The 19,345-nt window shown below is 43.7% G+C and overlaps 1 protein-coding gene across 1 annotated transcript in view; it reads right to left on the reverse strand.

Annotated features, from left to right (window-relative positions):
* LOC306931077 (serine protease HTRA1A-like) overlaps positions 1-16,234 on the reverse strand; it is a 38,821-nt gene extending 22,587 nt beyond the window's left edge. The window contains exons 1-3 of the mRNA XM_079512264.1: positions 15,587-16,234; positions 4,364-4,463; positions 2,957-3,161 (exon numbers count right to left, since the gene is read on the reverse strand). Of these exons, the coding sequence (XP_079368390.1) occupies positions 2,957-3,161; positions 4,364-4,463; positions 15,587-16,055 (774 nt within the window). The 5' untranslated portion in view covers positions 16,056-16,234. The remainder of the gene's footprint in view (positions 1-2,956; positions 3,162-4,363; positions 4,464-15,586) is intronic.
* Positions 16,235-19,345: the final 3,111 nt, after the last annotated feature.

Here is a 19,345-nt window from a genome sequence, read left to right on the forward strand (position 1 = left end):
TCAGCTGTGTTGCTCAGCCATGAGAACGAGTCCTGCCATGCACTCTGTGACTCTACTTTGAGCCCCTGGCCTTGAACGACAGCCAGGCATTCCTTCGTACATACGACTGTCATGATGGCTGGCTATGATTCATGACTATCTCCCTGGTACAGAAATAAAGAAAGAGACAGACAGACAGACAGATCTGTAGATCTAGACTAGATAGAATTAACCATCCCCCAGTTCTCCAGACAGTGAGCATGCGTGCACAATCATATATCACATTTTATTTCTAGGCCTACTACACTGTCTTGTTAACATTTGAAAGGGATCACTGGTGTGAGAATCACAAATCATTTTGACATTCAGACAGACAGGTAATATAGACAGACAGACAGACAGACAGACAGACAGACAGACAGACAGACAGACAGACAGACAGACAGACAGACAGACAGACAGACAGACAGACAGACAGACAGACAGACAGACAGACAGACAGACAGACAGACAGACAGACAGACAGACAGGACAAGACAGACAGACACAGATAAGTTTCGTATCGGTGAGGTTTTGCATCAGTGAACACAAAAACAAGCCTGCCTCTCTGCCATTAACGAGCAACATCTGTCTCTTTGAAAACGTTCTTCTAAATTCAGCAGGGTACAAGTATTCATCTGTCGGTAATAAGTAATCGTGTTTTCCGCGTAGCGTCGTAGAAGTGATTTACTACTTTCAGTCCTCTGATCTTGTGTTGTGTCTCCGAGCGCCAACAGGAAGGTTCCAAAAGCCAAACACACTGTTTTGTTTACCAGGGTCAGCTGAATCCTTCTGGCACTGGCAGAGGTCTGACGCTCTGGTGAATCACGCCTGCAGGCCAGGGTGTATTTGTTTCAGACACATTTCATGCCAACACATGTAGCCTACACTCTTGCCTATAACTTATTTTATTGGAGAGTTGCATAACAGCAACTTAACATATTTGTTTTGTACTTCTTGCTCCGATACACTAGCATGCAGAGCTGAATTAAGACACCTTTGGACTCACACCTTTCTATAGCATTGGTTCTCAACCAAAGGTTTAGAATGTGCCAGTTGGTCAAAGTCAAAAGAGTGTGGGGGGGGGACATATCACAACCATATGTATGATATGTTTCTGTGGTTTTTGAGGTCGAAAAACCAGAGGAAATGAAGCGAATAGAGAGAAGGGAAAATGAAGGAAGAAAGAACAGAGTGAAAGCGAAGAGAGTACAGTAGGACAGAGAAGGAAATGAGCCCACCCCAACATGGGGTGGGCTGTTTCTTGGTTCCCGGCAGCAGCCAGTGGTTAGAAGTTAATCTGAGGCGTGGGTGTTCAGCCACTCTCAATGTCACTCTCGCCAACGCTTGTAGGCACAGCATCAGTTAAGAGCAGTCGCCGACACGAGAGGGCTTCTGTGTTCGAAGCCTCCACCATCCACCTCTATCCTACAATTAATGCCTCCTGAAGTATTCACAATCCATGCAGTTTCCATTTGAAACGATTGAAGCATAATATTTAGAGAAGCCCAGAGCGACTTGGGTCCAATGTTGGGCTGCCATTCTGTACAGTAGTTATTTTTCCTATACCTCGAAAATGCTTTCACTGTAAAGTGAGGACATATACTGCACATTTTGTGAAACTTTTTAATTGAGGCCATCAACTGCTTTTCGCTAACAGGCGTCACACTTTATCAATATGAAAAACCAACCCACGCTAATCGTTTTCCCTACAGTCATTAGAACCACAAGAAGTTGTATATTGGTTTGACTCAAAACCAATTAATACATGAGTTGATCTCTTTCACACCTAGGCACGTGTAGCTATTCCATTAATGTTTTGTTGTGCAAAGCAGCTTGCGGCATCTCCACTTAGCACCCACAAGACATAATTGCAATGGTGACAGCTTTCCAACCATATGGCTCGAGACTGGAGCCAGACGGATATCGGTTTGGCCGATATATAGGCCATAATTTCACTTGTTCATGACATCGTTATTGGCTATTATGCAGCCGCCGTGTCACGATTTTAAACCACTTTCACCCTGGCGGTTCTATTTTGGACATGTCATTATAGGCGAACATCAAAGGTTTTAAAAAATGTTCAAAGATCTACAAGCTCACAACGTGTTGCATCGCAACATGCTGCAAGCTTGTAAATCTACTATTTTTGAACATTTTTGAATAGGGCTTCAGTGGCATCTGGTCTATGAGTCTATCTGTTTTTTTTTAAATATCAACCAAAACATAATTAATCGGTATAGTCTAGGATCCACCAAAAATCTGCTATTGGTCGGGCTCTACTTGGGACCTGCGTCATTTTGAAAAACATGTTAAAATAGTGAAAACGGACGATCTGCAGCCATAGACACGTTGTGAGTATATAGGTCAGCTATTTGAAATATTTTATCAAAATAGTAAAATGCCAAAAAGGTTTAAGCATGAAAGCTAAAGCAAGATAGGGCCTTTACTGTTAATTTATACATTTGTAACTCTCAGAGATTTTGCTGTAAAGTCTGGGAATGAGCTGGGATGAGCTACCTTCAGAACATATGTGGACGGCCCAAATAATGTCACTACTACCACTTGAGAGACTTAAATATGAAACACAAAATAAGCCAGATGTATTCGTAGAGGTATGGACCCCCTTTTTGGACTATATTGAAGAGCGCAGTTGATTCTATGTAGGACGAAACCCACCATCACTTTGCACACATGCATTCCACTTCCACAACCCTGTACCACTTGGGAATTATTATTATATTTTCTTTTCCTTTTTCTTTCATTTTCTTTGTTTTTAATTGTTGTTCTTATATATATTATTGTATATTACTTTTGTTTAAGTAACTGTCTTGTATTGTCTTGTACTGTAAGTCTGTGTTGTCTTTGTGTCTATGTAAAAAAGAAGAAAATCCTCAAAATAAATGATGATAAAAAGTAAAGTCTGGGAATGACTGACCGGTGCTTCGATCTTGATGAGGGCGATGTCCGACTTCTCGTCCACATCTTTGATTTTGGCATCGTACGAGGCACCACTCTTCAGCTCCACCTTTACACGGTGCTTGTTGGCGACCACATGAGCATTGGTCACGATCTGTCCGTCCTCTGACACCATGAAGCCTGAACCGCTTGCGACGGCCACCTCCCGCTTTGAGTACGCCATCCTGGGAGCAAGACGAGCAATCGACAGAGAGGAGCAGAAAGAAAGAATGAAAGCAAACATACAATGATAGTATTTAAGAATGGTATAATATATAGACAATGCACTACGATATAAAGGGTTGGCAAATTACATTACATTTTTAATTGGTAACAGATTACCAATTACATGCAAGCACTTGTACACACTGTACTTTGGATTGGATTACTCAAAAACAATATATACGGTCAAACAAATAACATCATCCAGAGGTCACAATTACATGCAGGTCATCTGTAACATCTGTAACTGACTATGTTTTGAGATTTTGAAACTATGCCATACCTCCTACGATACGGTAATAATAATATAGTATACTATAGTATGCATTACCCCCACATGAAAAACAACTTTTCAAGTCAATCTCACACAGAATCATTAAGAAATAGAGACTGAGAGGGCACACAAAGACTCATAACATAAGAGAGATGGAGACATTCAAAATGGAATACACAGTAAAATCCTCAATGTTAATGCAGCCATTGTAACTCTGAGATTATGCAAATGTAGCCGCCAGTTCCAATTGTCCTAAGGGTCCTAGAGGGGTGATAAGATGGCGCAAGCATTTCACATTATGTTGTTGGACCCGGAACCACAGCGGGATATTTGTAGACAGGTAACAACTTTTCTCATTCTACGAATGAGTGGATGGACTGGATTTTAGAAATGGTGTAATTTGGTCATTATATGTCATAAGTTATCATCAGGAGTCAGGACTCTGGCAGCAGGAGCTGTCTACAGGAAACAAAGGTGTGTAAAAGCCTTTCCAGGTCTTGCTTGGACATGACCTTAATGCATCAATTTTGTTGACATTCTTACATTCACCGGGTTAAAGTGAAGGCTTTTACTGTGTACACTGTACACCATACAGACCATGCTGATAGACAGAGAGGAGAGGACAAAGGAGAGGAAAAACATATGGTACGAATAAGCTGCAGATGAAAGAGCATAGGAGAGGGTCGGATAATGAGAAAGAAGAAGATGTGTTGAAAGAGGGAAGCAGAGAGTAAGGTGCTCTCCTGACGAGTGTGGTCTGGTTACGCACGCAGGTGGGGTCGTAAATTCTGGTATGTCTCTTAACGACACACGCACACATGCACACACACACACACACACACACACACGCACGCACGCACGTGCAGACAGACACAGGTGCATGACCCTTACTTGCGGTAGAGTTCAATGTGAACCACGGCAGGACCAATTCTCTCCACCACGTCTGCAATGAAGTTGTATTTGTGTCTCGGGCTGTCTGGGTTGTCTACGGCTGGAATGGTAACACACACACACACACACACACACACACACACACACACACACACACACACACACACAGGATGTCAGAACGGAAGACTAAAAACAAACTGAAAAAGCAGTGGAATAGTGCATGATCTAACAGTAACAGTAGTGTGAAAATAGAAACTCTGTCCATGAAAAACTCTGTCTTTTTCACAACCGGACAGGGAGAGGAACACACGCACGCACGCGCACGCACACACACACACACACACACGCACACACACACACACACACACACACACACACACACACACACACACACACACACATGCACATTTGCAACTTGAAAGTTCAGTGCACTCTTTAACCTTTTCACTCCTGGGTACCACCCTCTGGCTATTCATTCCACAATGCCCTAACCTTTGCATATACACTCATAACAACCTCACCCTATAACCTTGACAATAACCCAAATTATAACCCTAAATCAGGGGTTCTCAACGTTTTTGGCCGGGGACCCCCGGAAATGCTTTGGCAATGTCTCGGGACCCCCGCCCCGCCCCCTCCCGACCCCCAATATAAATTGACTGCTACAATAACCTTAAACCATTTTGGGCGGGAACCCCTTTTGGTGTTTTAAGCATTGTTATAATTTAGCTATATAAAAATAGCAGATCTACAAGCTCATGGCGCGCTACAAGCTTGTAGGTCTGCTATTTTTGAAAAATCGTGAAAAAAAAATATAATATAATTTTTTGAAAATAATTTGGGGACCCCCTAAAATAATTTGGCGACCCCCCCGAGGGGTCGCGACCCACGGGTTGAGAACCCCTGCCCTAAATGTATGAGGAACAGCCACAGGGTATATTTCCTAAAATGTTCTTATGTCCACAACTCAATTTTGGTCTTGCAAACACAGGCTGAATCACTGGATGACCTGTCCCACCATCGTATCCATCCGCAGCAGCAGCGGGGTAACTCAGGAAACATTGACTGGTTCACCAGGTAATTAAATCCCACTCAAAGTGAGCACTAAAACCCTCCCTTTAATCCATTTTGGGCGGGAACCCCTTTTGGTGTTTTAAACATTATGTTATAATTTAGCTATTGAAAAATAGCAGATCTACAAGCTCATAGCGCGTGGCGTGCTACAAGCTTGTAGGTCTGCTATTTTTGAAAAATCGTTAAAATGTGGCGCAAATCATTGAATATTTCAGAGCGAACATTTTTAACTCAAATATTTGCTTCTGGGGGGTCCCTGGAACTACATATTTTGAGATGGGGGTCTGTGCCCCAATAGAGATAATTCTGGGGGTCCTTGACATGAAAGAGGTTGAGCACCACTGACATAGAAACATAGGTTTTTCAGAAAAATGTTAGGATTTAGAAGCCTTTTTTTTAATCGACCAAAATGGGTTAACCCAAACCATGAATTAGGACTTCCAAAACTCGCCGTCCATGCATGCTTTGTCTTTCCACACACTAAAACCCTAATTTTGTCAAGTAGGGCCTCAGACAATTTTGTCTCAACCAGTGACAATTTTCATCCATTACCCCTCCGTCCCACCCACGCGCCTGAAATTTGTGAAGCATTTGTCAGAGGCGCCCGTATAAGCCCTCAAGATATCATTGATTACAGTGACGGGGTAAGAACAAGGACAGGAGACATTCCGCTTGGAGCACAGTTAAACTAACAGAAGCGTGGAATGAGCGCTGTCTTGCTGCACTGGATGCCACTAAATTATACAGTAGTATGGAATCCTCAAAACATTTCTCATGCCGCAGGGGGGAAACATCTTGGTATTCTGCATGTGCTCTGGGACAAGTCTATAGATCTGTCTGTCTGTCTGTCTGTCTGTCTGTCTGTCTGTCTGTCTGTCTGTCTGTCTGTCTGTCTGTCTGTCTGTCTGTCTGTCTGTCTATATCTAGCTAAGGACAGCACACTTAAATGATATCAAGCCAGTACAATTACATGTGGATATAGAGCAGGTTCGCTTCCTCTGAATGCTTCTTAAGCGGTGGGTGCTGCTCAGCTACAGAAGCAGAAGCAGAAATAAGTGGTAACAGCGGCACTCCAAAAATAAATGATGCAAGACATGAAGACTTAGATGCTAAGTATTTTTAAATTCTGCTCTGGTTAGAATAAAAAATCACACCCGGGTGAACAGGGTGAACATAGCAACCATGCTCATTTTTTCTGCACAGACTAGTAAAGCCACCCGGGTGAACAGGGTGAACATAGCAACCATGCTCATTTTTTCTGCACAAAAAAGCCAGTTGTAGGAGTGGTTTACACCACTCAAAAATACTTTATATGAGCCTTTACTTCCTGCAAAAAAGGTGCACGTGTGTGTGTGTGCGTGCGTGCGTGTGCAATAATATCTATCTATAAATGCACTCTGTACGTCTGTCTGTCTGTACGTACGTGTGTACGGCTGTAATGCACGTAACTCGAGAACCGTTAGCCCACCGCCTTCAAATTCGACACACGCGTTCCACACCCCCACAAGGACTGCAGTGCCCGGTGTCGAGTCGGTCGGACCCACGGTTGTCCAGAACCGCCACAAAAAACCTCTGCCCAGGCTCTGGACAAGGCCCCTGCCCATGCTCCATATATGGAGCTGGCCTGTTCTGACATCACAACACTCCATATTTGGGCATGCCTGACACAGAACTCCATATATAGGAATAAAGGGACACAGAGAGACAGATACAGAAATCTCCATAAATGGGCATAAAGGGGACACAGACAGATGCGTGGAACGGGTATCGCATAGCCGGGTGGGGCGAGGATCTTCAACTTCCATCGTTGCTCTACAGCCGGGCACCGGTCTAGTATACATTACATACATACAGTAAATGTCACACAAGTAAACATTGAATATATATATATATATAGAGAGAGAGAGAGAGAGAAAGAGAGAGTTAGAGAGACAATTTAGCTATTGAAAAATAGCAGATCTACAAGCTCATAGCGCGCCACCGAGTGGCGCGCTACGAGCTTGTAGGTCTGCTATTTTTGAAAAATCGTGAAATAAAAAAAATAAATAAAAAAAAAATCTTATTTTTCTTTTTTTGGAAAATAATTTGGGGACCCCCTAAAATAATTTGGCGACCCCCCGAGGGGTCGCGACCCACGGGGGGTGGGTCGCGACCATATATATAGAGAGAGAGAGAGAGAGAGAAAGAGAGAGTTAGAGAGAGAGCTATAAACCCTCCATATGTATATATATCCAATGGAAACTGTGTAGTCATTTTCCCCTGGGCTAGCTTCACGCTCCAGAGGTCCTGGTCAGTGCGATAGCGTTGGCAGCAGGGCCCAGTGTCCAGGGATGGACACTGTTGTTTCTGGAGCGCCGCCGCCTGCATGGGTCATCCTCCAAACAACTGTCTCCTTCACTTGTCTGTGTTATGATGAGCACCGGCTCTGGTCACACACACACACACACACACACACATGCACACATGCACACGCGAGCAAGCAAGCACAGAGACACGCACACCCTGGCTTGCACACACATGCAAGCTAGTGCGTGCCTTCATTAATGAAGAAGCAACACATATAGTCACAGGTTTGGTATGGGCACACAAGCACGCACGCACGCACGCGCGTGCACACACACACACACACACACACACACACACACACACACACACACACACACACACACACACACACACACACACACGCACACACACCCTCTAGCCACAGTTGTACACACAGAAGAACACACATTGTATGAATTATGCAAACACACTTGAACACACACACACAACTTGTGCACACGCTGAGTTAATTTGTTTCCACACACTCACAGTCTCACACATTACCATCACAGCAGAGCAAAAAATAATGATTGCTGATTTGGGCCAAGTGGTGACTATACTAAAAACAGATGTAGCCTAGTTCAGCAACTCAATCTACAAGGTAAAGGGACCAGCCGGGCTTTTATTCAGCGGCTTTATGGACTGTGACAGATTCGCTCATAATGAGAAACTTGGACTGGGGCTGGAAAAGGGTTGACGTTCGAGGTCGTGGAATCAAAGCGGATTGAAACGCAGCTGTAAAGGTTGGAAAGTGCACTAATTTGACCTCCGCCGTTAAATCCCGAGTGTCACTGGAATGTGGATGGAGGGTTTTCATGAAGTACAGCTTCAACTAAATTATTTCTGTTATGGGTTGACGGAGGGTGACATCATGTCACAAGAGGCTCAGTATGATAAGGTGAACCAGGTAGCTCTTTTAAAATGTCTGCCCGTCTGTTGAAATACAGTGAACTATACTGTAGGTCAGGGGTTCTCAAACCGTGGGTCGCGACCCCTCGGGGGGTCGCCAAATTATTTTAGGGGGTCCCCAAATTTTTTTAAAATTTTATTTTCACGATTTTTCAAAAATAGCAGACCTACAAGCTCGTAGCGCGCCACTCGGTGGCGCGCTATGAGCTTGTAGATCTGCTATTTTTCAATAGCTAAATTATAACAATGCTTAAAACACCAAAAGGGGTTCCCGCCCAAAATGGTTTAAGGTTATTGTAGCAGTCAATTTATATTGGGGGTCGGGAGGGGGCGGGGCGGGGGTCCCGAGACATTGCCAAAGCATTTCCGGGGGTCCCCGGCCAAAAACGTTGAGAACCCCTGCTATACAGGACTCTGACGGAGTAAAGTAAAAGCTTCAAGAGGATGCACACAGGATGGTGCAAAGACACGCATGTGCGCACATGCGGTGGTTAAAGAGACAGTTAAACTGAGATGAACTTGGTTAGGAGTGATGTGACCCCGAGAAAGGCATGCATTGAGACAGAGAAAGGAGGGGGTGGGGGGGGGGGGGGGTAGCCATGGGAAAGTGACTGCAGAGAGAAGCTCTTAAACTGCCACTCAAAACAAAGGCAAAACTCAAAGTTTTTTATTTCACAGACAAGCACCAGAATATCTATATTCCCTGTATCTGTACTCCAGCAGTGTATTAGAGATGGGAGATAACCTGTGCTTAACGAATTCTTACTCTACTACTTTTTCCTAACAGTAAAAATGAATCATTGAAAAGGACTTCTCTCATTTTACTTTCCTTGTGAAGACAATTTGTAACTCATGAGATGAGAGTAGAAGTACCCCCACACACACGCACGCACGCACGCGCGCTCACACACACACACACACACACACACACACACACACACACACACACACACACACACACACACACACACACACACACACACACACACACACACACACTATCAGTCTATATATGCTGACCTCCACTGAAAGGGTCATTGTCCACGCCCCGGCCTCAATAGCCCGTCTCCTCCTCAGCTTTTGTGGGCTTCTGCCCGTTTTATGGGCGGAAACAACTCTTCCTTAATACCCCTCCTCGAAGCCCCCCACCCCTTGCTTTCAGAGAAACCAGACCTGTCTATCCAGTGAGATCCTCCTTCACTTCTGCTCATTGAAGCTTTGCTTTTTCTACTGCCAGTCGTAGAGGGTCTTATTTTGGCGATCGCACCGTGACAAATATCGCTATTGTCGGCAGAAAACATAATCAAGGAATTGTAGTTTGAGAGTGGGGTTTAACCCCAGCTGAGTGCCACACGGATAAAGAGTAAGCTCTCGTAAGCCCTCTTTGCCCCCAACTGACCGTGTCATGGAAACTACAGTTTCTCAAGCTGGAGATGGAGCTGGGTATTCACGGCCACCGAGCCGTGAGAAAGCTATTATGGAATCCCTGCCAATAGGTCATTGACGTTGGCTCGGCCGCAAAGTAATAGATCTTCAGCAACTTGATAGATGTGTGTGAGCCCCATGGCACTATAGAACAGGGTCATGATCCGTTTAGCCTACATGATGCCTGTCTCACTCTTTTCGGCATGACAAATACGTAGGTCTCTAACGAAACAACGGCTGTACTTTAAAACAACGTCACTAGCAGCTCAATTAAAGTTGTTCAACTGTAATTCTTCATCACCTGCTGTTACCCACACTGATTTGGACCCACTTTCAAATTCTCACCACGCTAATAAAGGCCATCATGACGATAGGGACATAATGTAGTTTGGACATTTTGTTACTGCTGGTAATACTACCCAAATACAAGTTAATGAGCAAGGCTCCACCATGTGTCGGTGTCAAGCGTATAATGTACCTATTGGAAAACCAACAGGATCATAATTCATCTCCTGTTCCCTGCCGTATCATATTTTCTACTTTAATTACCACTTGACGTCTATAAACGCCAACTGATGACTGTGATGAGTGCAACAGTGTTCATGAACACCAGCTGTTAATGTCGGAAAATGTATATGGCAGGAACAGGAGATTAATTATGACCCTATTCAGAATCCCATATGCACATTCATTGTCTAATAAAATGTAAAAGACATGTGCGCCTGTGTCTCTCCCTACCTCCTGACCAGTCCTCCACCACAACCAGTTCCCACCTGCCCACCACAGAAGGCTTTTATTACAAATCCAACCATCAACACAAAGTTCATTAGGTTTCATTGTGGCACAGTGTTTGAGCTGGCGAGAGTGATGGCTTAACTGAAATGTCAACAGAGGGAAAGGGGGGAGTGAGGGGAGTGAGGGTAGAGAGGCGGAGAGCGGAGTGGAAGTATAGCGCTGTGGTTTCGCCTCTGGCTTATCGGTGTGATCAGGGAACGGAAGAGAAACAAACACGCCTCTCCCGTGCCATGGTGGGAATGATGAAGAGGGGAGGGGTCCACAATAGAGCCCTGTGACTTTAGTGTGAAGCTGAAGGAAGAGATGGGCAGGCAATGGTGGGTGGAAAACAGCATGGGGATTATGGGAAATGATAGGGCTGCAAGGAAAAATATTTGGAGAATATACAGAGACAGAGGAGAAAGAAAGAAAGAAAGAAAGAAAGAAAGAAAGAAAGAAAGAAAGAAAGAAAGAAAGAACAAAGGACAAATACCAGGACACAGACATGACAGGCAGAAATAAGAGCAGAAACCATGCAAAAAAAAGAATAATATTGATGGTGGTGAAGACAAGTCAAGGGGAAAGAATGTGCATAGTCAGCGTGTTAAAAGTCACTATACTGTCTGTAAGTAGAGTCGCAGAAGGCCCATATTCATTATGCTGCCTGAGCAGAGCCTGCCAATATAAAAACCATAAAGACCAATCCCAGTCATCCAGTAGCCATGCATTCTGATGGATCTTCCTGTACATGGATTACATGCCTATAAATGCCACACTCAACATCCTTAAAGGTATATTCAGTGATTTCGCTTCATTCAAATATCACTTATTTTTTCTTTTTATTTGGATAATCCTCCCTACTATAGAGTGTGCTGACCATATAAGGAGTTCCTCCCTGTCCCCAGTGAGCCCCTGGGGTCAAAAAACCCTAGTTTCAGTTTTGGTGGCGGGTGGCAAAGCCTTCATCCAATCAGGATGAGAGGGGCCTTCCTCCAATCATGTGTGGGGGCGGGCGTTGGTGCACATGCTGTTGCACTTCCCCCCACTGTAGAGCGTGTGCATGTGCACATTTTGTTACCGGGGCGGACTGGGTGGTTTTCCAAATCACCCAATCACTGAATGCTCCTTTAAGACGATGTATTAATTTACCCTTTGAAATTCTATTACATTTATTTCTACTGCCATACCGTGCCACTTTTGTATACAAAATGAATTAGTTACTTGAAATGAACATGACTGACCCCAAAGGCTGAAGCAGAAACGGACCCACATTTCCTCTCCAAATTCAACAACTTGCATAATCAACAACTTCACAGGCCAGATGCAGAATGACATCATGCAAAGTGGAACGGCGTGTGTTTTCTTAACACGGGCCCGGGTCACAAGTTGTGAGCCGGGGCCCTGAGGGGCCTCATGTACTCTGGCTGCAGTTCTCCTGTCTGATGCTGACAGCTAAACCAGGATTAGAACGTCTTATATTATAACCGGGGGGGACAACAACTACGCCAGGACTATAGCATCTAAAAGCAATACGTTGAGAATTATATGACATTTTGACCTGAGATCAGATTCTAAAAATGTCTGTTCGATTTTTCAAAAATAGCAGATCTACAAGCTCGTAGCGCGCCACTCGGTGGCACGCTATGAGCTTGTAGATCTGCTATTTTTCAATAACTAAAGCATAACATAATGCTAACACCAAAAGGGGTTCCCGCCCAAAATGGGTTAATAGCAAACAAAATCAATAACCAATGGATTTGAGACTTTTATTAATACTAATACGCAAACAATACGGCAGGTACCATTTGTTTCCATTGTATTGTGGTCCTATGAACTCAACTCATCATCAAGACATACAATCAATAACACACTTGAATGACCAATCCAAAGTAGAGAGACCACCAGTTTACTGGCACGTACTAGACCAGGGGTTCTCAAAATGGGGGTTTTTGAGAACCCATCGGGGGGGTCCTGAAATTATTTTGGGAAAATGGAAATTTAGGGTTTACATAGAACACATCGTGCATGCATAAACTTTCCTTAATGATTATATCTGGTTTCAGTATGTATTTATGATGTAGCCTATTTTCTCTATTATTAAGGTTATTGTAGCGGTCAATTTGTATTGGTGGTGGGGGTACTGTTAGCTGAATCATACCTTGAATTGAATAACGGTTCGATGACGATGGACAATCGTTGGCATTGATGACGATTCTTGTCGAAAAACAATAGCAGGCAGAAGATTGCTCACCTCACTGTTGCAGGCGCTCACACAGTTAGCTATTTAAGCATGAGCTGACCTATTGCAATGACTAACAAATGAGAAGATGAACTCTGTTGTTCCACAGTGGAGACAAAGCCAGATTTTGGCAATGCGTCATTACACACAATGATAGTTTGAGACATAATATGGGAAACGTAACAGAATAAATGTGGGTTATACTAACGTTGTGAAACAGCTCAGTGGCCTTGTGGTTACAGTGTCCGCCCTGAGACTGGGAGGTCGGGGTTCGATCCCCGGCCGGGTCATACCAAAGACTCTAAAAATGAGACCCAGTGCCTCCCTGCTTGACACTCAGCATCAAGGGTTGGATTAAGCAATATTACACGAGAGGGTGTGGGTTAACGTGATTATTGCCACGACAGGGATGCGGTGAGGAACGAGACGAAGTCGAGTTCCGCAAGCATCACTGAAGTGGCAATAATCACGTTAACCCACACCCTCGAGTGTAATATTGCAATTATACCACAGTTACCCTTAAAACTAAGAAAATCGCTGAAAGAATATATTTTTTTAATGACAGATGTAGTCACTACGACCACAAATGTCCCAAGAAACTAGCTAGCCTAGCCACCGAGTTTGCTAGCGCTCTGGGAGAACAGAGCAGCTGAATTCTTTGTTTTGATTAGGTGGTGAATGGTGCTGGTTTAACCCACGGCTAGAAGGCTGTTTCAACCAATCAGATTGCTTCCTCGAAACGACCTGTGGTATAATTGGGGGTAAGTCCCTGCGACATACTAGCGTCATGTCCAGGGGGTGTACTTGTACATCAAGCTGCCTCACACTACAGAAACAGGAGATAGGCTCCTGCCCTATGGGCCCCATGGCTCGGCAAGGCTACTTACTACTATTACTATACTAACGTTGGGGTTTATCAACTGTGTGTGTGTGTGTGTGTGTGTGTGTGTGTGTTTGTGTTTGAACAGCAGCCAGGTATTCCCTCACTTGGCTGTCGGCTGTGAATCATGAGTGATGCGGTCCCCTCCGGTCCACAAAGCAAGAACAAGCAAAGAGAGAGAGAGATACCTCACTCCATCAGTTAGTTTATATAGATAAGTTCCTTCAGGAAGGTTTTAAAGTATGTCCCACTTTCACAATATTAAAACACACTATATGGACATAAACATAACACACACATTTGCATAATACACGCAAATGTGTGCTTGTGCACATGTACAAACAGTGCACTCACAAACAACAACACACACAAACAACAGATGCAGGATGAAGCCATCTATATTCCACCATGTGCCGATGGTGAACTTCAATTTCACGGTTTTCCATTCCAGAATATCTCCTGTGTATACTTTCTAAGTCATATTACACAAGCATACAGCATTAATGATGACAAATGACTCACTGATATAAATGGTACACAGCATGCATTCTTGACTGGGCTGTACAATTTCATACACAAAGCATATCTGAAATGGAATGATGGTCTGTTTATTGTTAAGCTCCACTGATTGTGGTAACATTGTTTTCATTTGACAGTTGGTTAATATTAACCACTTGAACGCTTACATCCCTATTCTGGAGGAACATTCACCAAAAATAGCAGATCTACAAGCTCTAGTCTATTTTTGGCAAAGATATTTGGTGTAGAGGGGGAAAGAGCAGGCCATGTACAGAGCCATGTGCCAACTCAAGTCAACTTTATTATGGATATGTTTTATGTGGTAGTATACATTTCAAAACTTAATTAATGTTGTGGCCATTAGATTAGCCTATACCAAACCACTGAAGTAGATTTTAGATTGCATTTTTAAGCAATTAAGAGGATTGCCACTATAGCCACGTGACTGCATTGATGTGGACTAAACATACCATGCAGAACTAATCTGTAATAAATATAACCCAATGTAGCCTATATACTTCGCAGACGAATGTCACGACTCCGTCATACGACAAATTATAGATTGGGCTGAGGCTACATCAAGCTCCAAAACAAAAGTTGAGTTCATAATTTTGTTTAACCAAACAACGTTGAAATTGCTTTCTGGTTGTGCATAATTGTCATGCACGACTAACACAAGAAGGAAACAACACATTTCAATAGTGGCCTTTGTTTTCTAAGACACATGGGGGTTTGTATCAGTGGATGCAGCTGTATGACATCTGTGTCCTTAAGCCCCTTCACTAGCCGGTAAGGATGTAAATCCCAAAGGGATATTTGTGGAAGTCGAACGTGCATGAGAGAGAAATTGAATCCAACAAGTTACGTTTTGAACTGTGGTTATTGTCGCGTAATTTTTCAGTGAAGGATTCTACAAAGTTAATTAATCAGTGTTAAAATTAATGTGTAGCTTAAGTTATTAACTGTACAGATGGAACCAAAATGGACACTTTGTTTCTAGTTGTGTGCTACACTCTCACTCCCAGTCTCAAGACTTAAATTAACATAAGTTTATTGCGTAAAAGCAATATTTTTTTACCTTTTCCACAAGCTCCTCGCTGAATGAATAGAACAGGTGGCTGCTGGAGCTTCTGCGCCCGGCTGCTGACTCTCTTGAGCTCGCAGAGGTTGCGGTATGACACTCCATCGCTGCCGCAGACGGGATCGGTAAGTTTGCACACGCAGACCCCGCTCTTGCTTCTCCTCCTGACCGTCGTGGAGTACCCCACGCCACCCGAGACGTTGCACTCCAGTCCCTCTCCGCACAGCGGGTCTCCAGGCTTCCCGCTTGCGCCGCACGTCTCGCCCTCTCCCGCCGCGCACACCGTGCAGCAGCCGCATGCGTCCGGCCCCTGTCCCGCCGCCGGGCAGTCCGTGGGCAGCCGGGGACACATGGACTTGTCACATCGCGCAGGACATCCGATAGCATACCTGTTGGCAATCTGCGCGTCTGCTGGTGGCACGATGGACGCGAGGGCGGCGGTTACGCACAACAGTGACCAAAACATCGTTCAAGTTTAATATACGTACGTTAAGTTCCTAAAAGGGAAATTAAAAAACAAAAAAAGTATACAAAGTGTCCCAGTCCTTCTTTAGGCCTACTTGCAGTGTTATGGGATGTGAGTGAGAGGCTGAGAGCTCAGTAGTTTGGGGAGTAAATCAGTCGCTTCAGCTCAGCTGGCCACTGCGCACCATGACGCGGCTGTGGCGTTTTTCTTTTTTTCCTTTTCTTCTTTTTTTTCCGCTGGCTCTGCAATTATAAAAGCCTCCCTCCAGTCTAGTGGCCTATAGTCGTCAAGTACTATAGTGCAGTCTGCACACATGAGATGACCCATCGGCACACTTTCTATAGGCGGTCACCGGTTACGTCACGTGTGGGGTGTGTTATTAACTGGACCCCTAAAAAGGTTGTTTTGTTAACATTTTCCATATTTTGACAATCCTGGAGAGTTCCTCATTTCTCAGGCTGAAAATCCGACACGTACGATTCTGATAGGCTATAAGTAAACTATCTGGTTATAGGAAAAAGAGCTATTATATATTTCCAGTTATTTTAAAGCGTTTTCTTTGCCAGGCTATACACCTCTTAAATGCACAATGTAATTGTTACATGCACCTCCTGGTACCGCAGCACCTCTAAGGCCCTTAAAACTAGGCTCCAGACTTCCCAAAACAAACTGGTCAGGCTACTGGCCTCACTCCCCGAACCCACCTCACCCTGGAATGGCTTAGGGTTGACGACAGAGTACAGCATCTTGCAATGGGTCTGGTCCACAAGATTCGATACACCACCAAGATACCCATGTACCTGTCTAAATACTTCCTTAATGTCAACGAAGTCCACACCCACAACACCAGAGGGAGTTCAACAAACCATGTGCAACCCAGATTCGGCACAAACAAGGGACTAAATTCATTTCGCTCCTATGCCACCAAAATGTGGAACGCCCTACCAACAGTCATTAAGACATGCGAATCCCTTGACTCCTTCAAAACCGCCCTCAAAGGGCACCTACGGACGGCTACAATTAGAAACTGGCCCCTGTAAAATCTGAAATTTAATTGAAACATTGCATTCCTCTAATGCTCTCTTAAGTCATTAAAAAATCAATGGCACATCTGTGTCCAAACTTAAGTGTAATAGGCCTATTAATAGGACTAATCAGAAACATTTTTGTTTGAACACAGATGAGATGAATATAATACTCTAAAACAAAGACAAACTTGTTTTCTCAAGAGCCACAAGATATAGTTAATCTATTAAAAATGTTTATTGGTTGAAATTGTTGATATTGCCAGTTTGAGGAGGAGGAGGAAATTCATGTGGCCTGAATAGAGGCTATAGGCTAGTAGCAGTGATGGAAAAAGTACTCACATGTTTTACTTAAGTAAAAGTATCAATACTGCAATGTAGGAATACTACTCCGTCTCCGTTACAAGTAAAAGTCCAGAATTCAAAATTTACTTGAGTAAAAGTACAAAAGTATTGGTATCAAAATATACTTAAAGTACCAAAAGTAGAAAGTAGCCTACTCAGTCATTATGCAGAATGTCCTATTTCAAGTAGTTTTCAAATGTTTAAATATATATAACGCATTGTGAGCTTGTAGATCGGCTATTTTCAAATGTGTATAGGGCTGAAGTGGTTAATGTATATGTTTTGTAATAGCTAATAATCCAAATCTACAAAGTAACTAGTAACTCAAGTTTTCAAATACATGTAGTGGAGTAAAAGTACAATATTTGCCACGGAGATGTAGTGGAGTAGAAGTAAAAGTACTGGAAATTAGAAATACTCAAGTAAAGTACAAATACCTCAAAATTGTACTTAATTAAAGTAAATGTACTTAGTTACTTTCCACCACTGGCAAGTAGTAGCCTACTGTATGTATAGGGAGAAAACAAAACATCTCTGTTAAGACTTAAGATGTCTGTGGTGGGTCGTAAAGAGTCCAGTAAACAGAGGGCCAAAGCATTGCTGTCATAAAGAGCTAGACCTATACAACACAATGTGTTCGCTTATTATGGACTCGGGGGTCTTTTTAATGGCTCTTAGTTTTAATGAGGTGGCTCGATGGAAGTGACCACTTCTTCTCGAGTTCATCTGCTCCTGCACAGCGTCGGGAAATGGAGGAGGGAATTTAAGGGGATGCAGAGAAGGCCTCCTGGGGTGTGTGTGTGGTGCACATAGGCGACGCTGGGGAGTCTGTGTGTGTGTGTGTGTGTGTGTGTGTGTGTGTGTGAGAGAGGTGAGAGAAGAGTCGACATACAGGCAGCGGACAGGAGGGAGGAGGAGAGACAAGCATGCAATTTGAATGAGACGCCACACGAGTAGGCTACAGACGGTGCCCAAGGCAGGAGTCTGTCTGAGGACACAGTATAGTCAAAGAACGATGGGAAAATAAAGATTAAAAGGACCTCATCTCATAAGGAACACCCATTCTCAAACCGAGACCAAACCATGGACGGACAAGACTGACTGAGGTCTCTGTGATCTCTAAGAGCAAGTCTGCATATTGTATGGTCTATGTTCCCAGGGAGCTACCACCCCAGCCCCAACCACCCTAATAGAACTCTGGGAAGATATAGGCACGACTCACGAGTGACCTTATTATCTGAGAGTGAGCGAGTTCCCCAGTCCAACAGACTTAAATTGTCATGCTTTGAATGAATCCAGACCAAACTGTAATTTTACAAACCTAAACAGTGCCTATATAGAGCCTCTATGAGACTACAGTGCTCTGTCGGAGTGTCGGCCGACTATAGGCCTATATCACAGCATAATTATACATCATATGATCTGTATTGTTAGTGTACACTACAGCATCTATCGCAGCATCTGAGAGAGCCTGTTCTGTAGCCTAGAGAAGATCACAGCATCAATTTGTCATATCAGGTTTTGGTCCAAGAAACCAAATAGGGAGGAACCAGTTTCGGGCCCTAAATTGGCTTCATCTTGACAAGACTGACCATGGTCCACAAAATTTGGAAAATGGAGTTTAAAGTAAAACATAAATAAAAAGTTATTATAAACTGGTCACTCAATACATGTAGGCTACACCAGAGAGCCAGTGTTGCAGATGTGTGTCTTCAGGGTCAAACAGCTAGGGAAGGGCACATTCGCGTACATTGGGGCTACCCAATGGAATAATAGGCTGGAGGTGTCAGTCAAGGTGACTTCCAATATACAACAAACATTCAAGCATTTAACAAGGCCTTGGCTATTGGACAAGGTTCCAAAGTACGAGCAGTTATAAGGATAACAAATATATATCATGTTATGAGATGTATTTCAATG

The sequence above is a fragment of the Electrona antarctica genome (genome assembly GCF_951216825.1).
Source record: "Electrona antarctica genome assembly, chromosome: 10".
Taxonomy (NCBI): domain Eukaryota; kingdom Metazoa; phylum Chordata; class Actinopteri; order Myctophiformes; family Myctophidae; genus Electrona; species Electrona antarctica.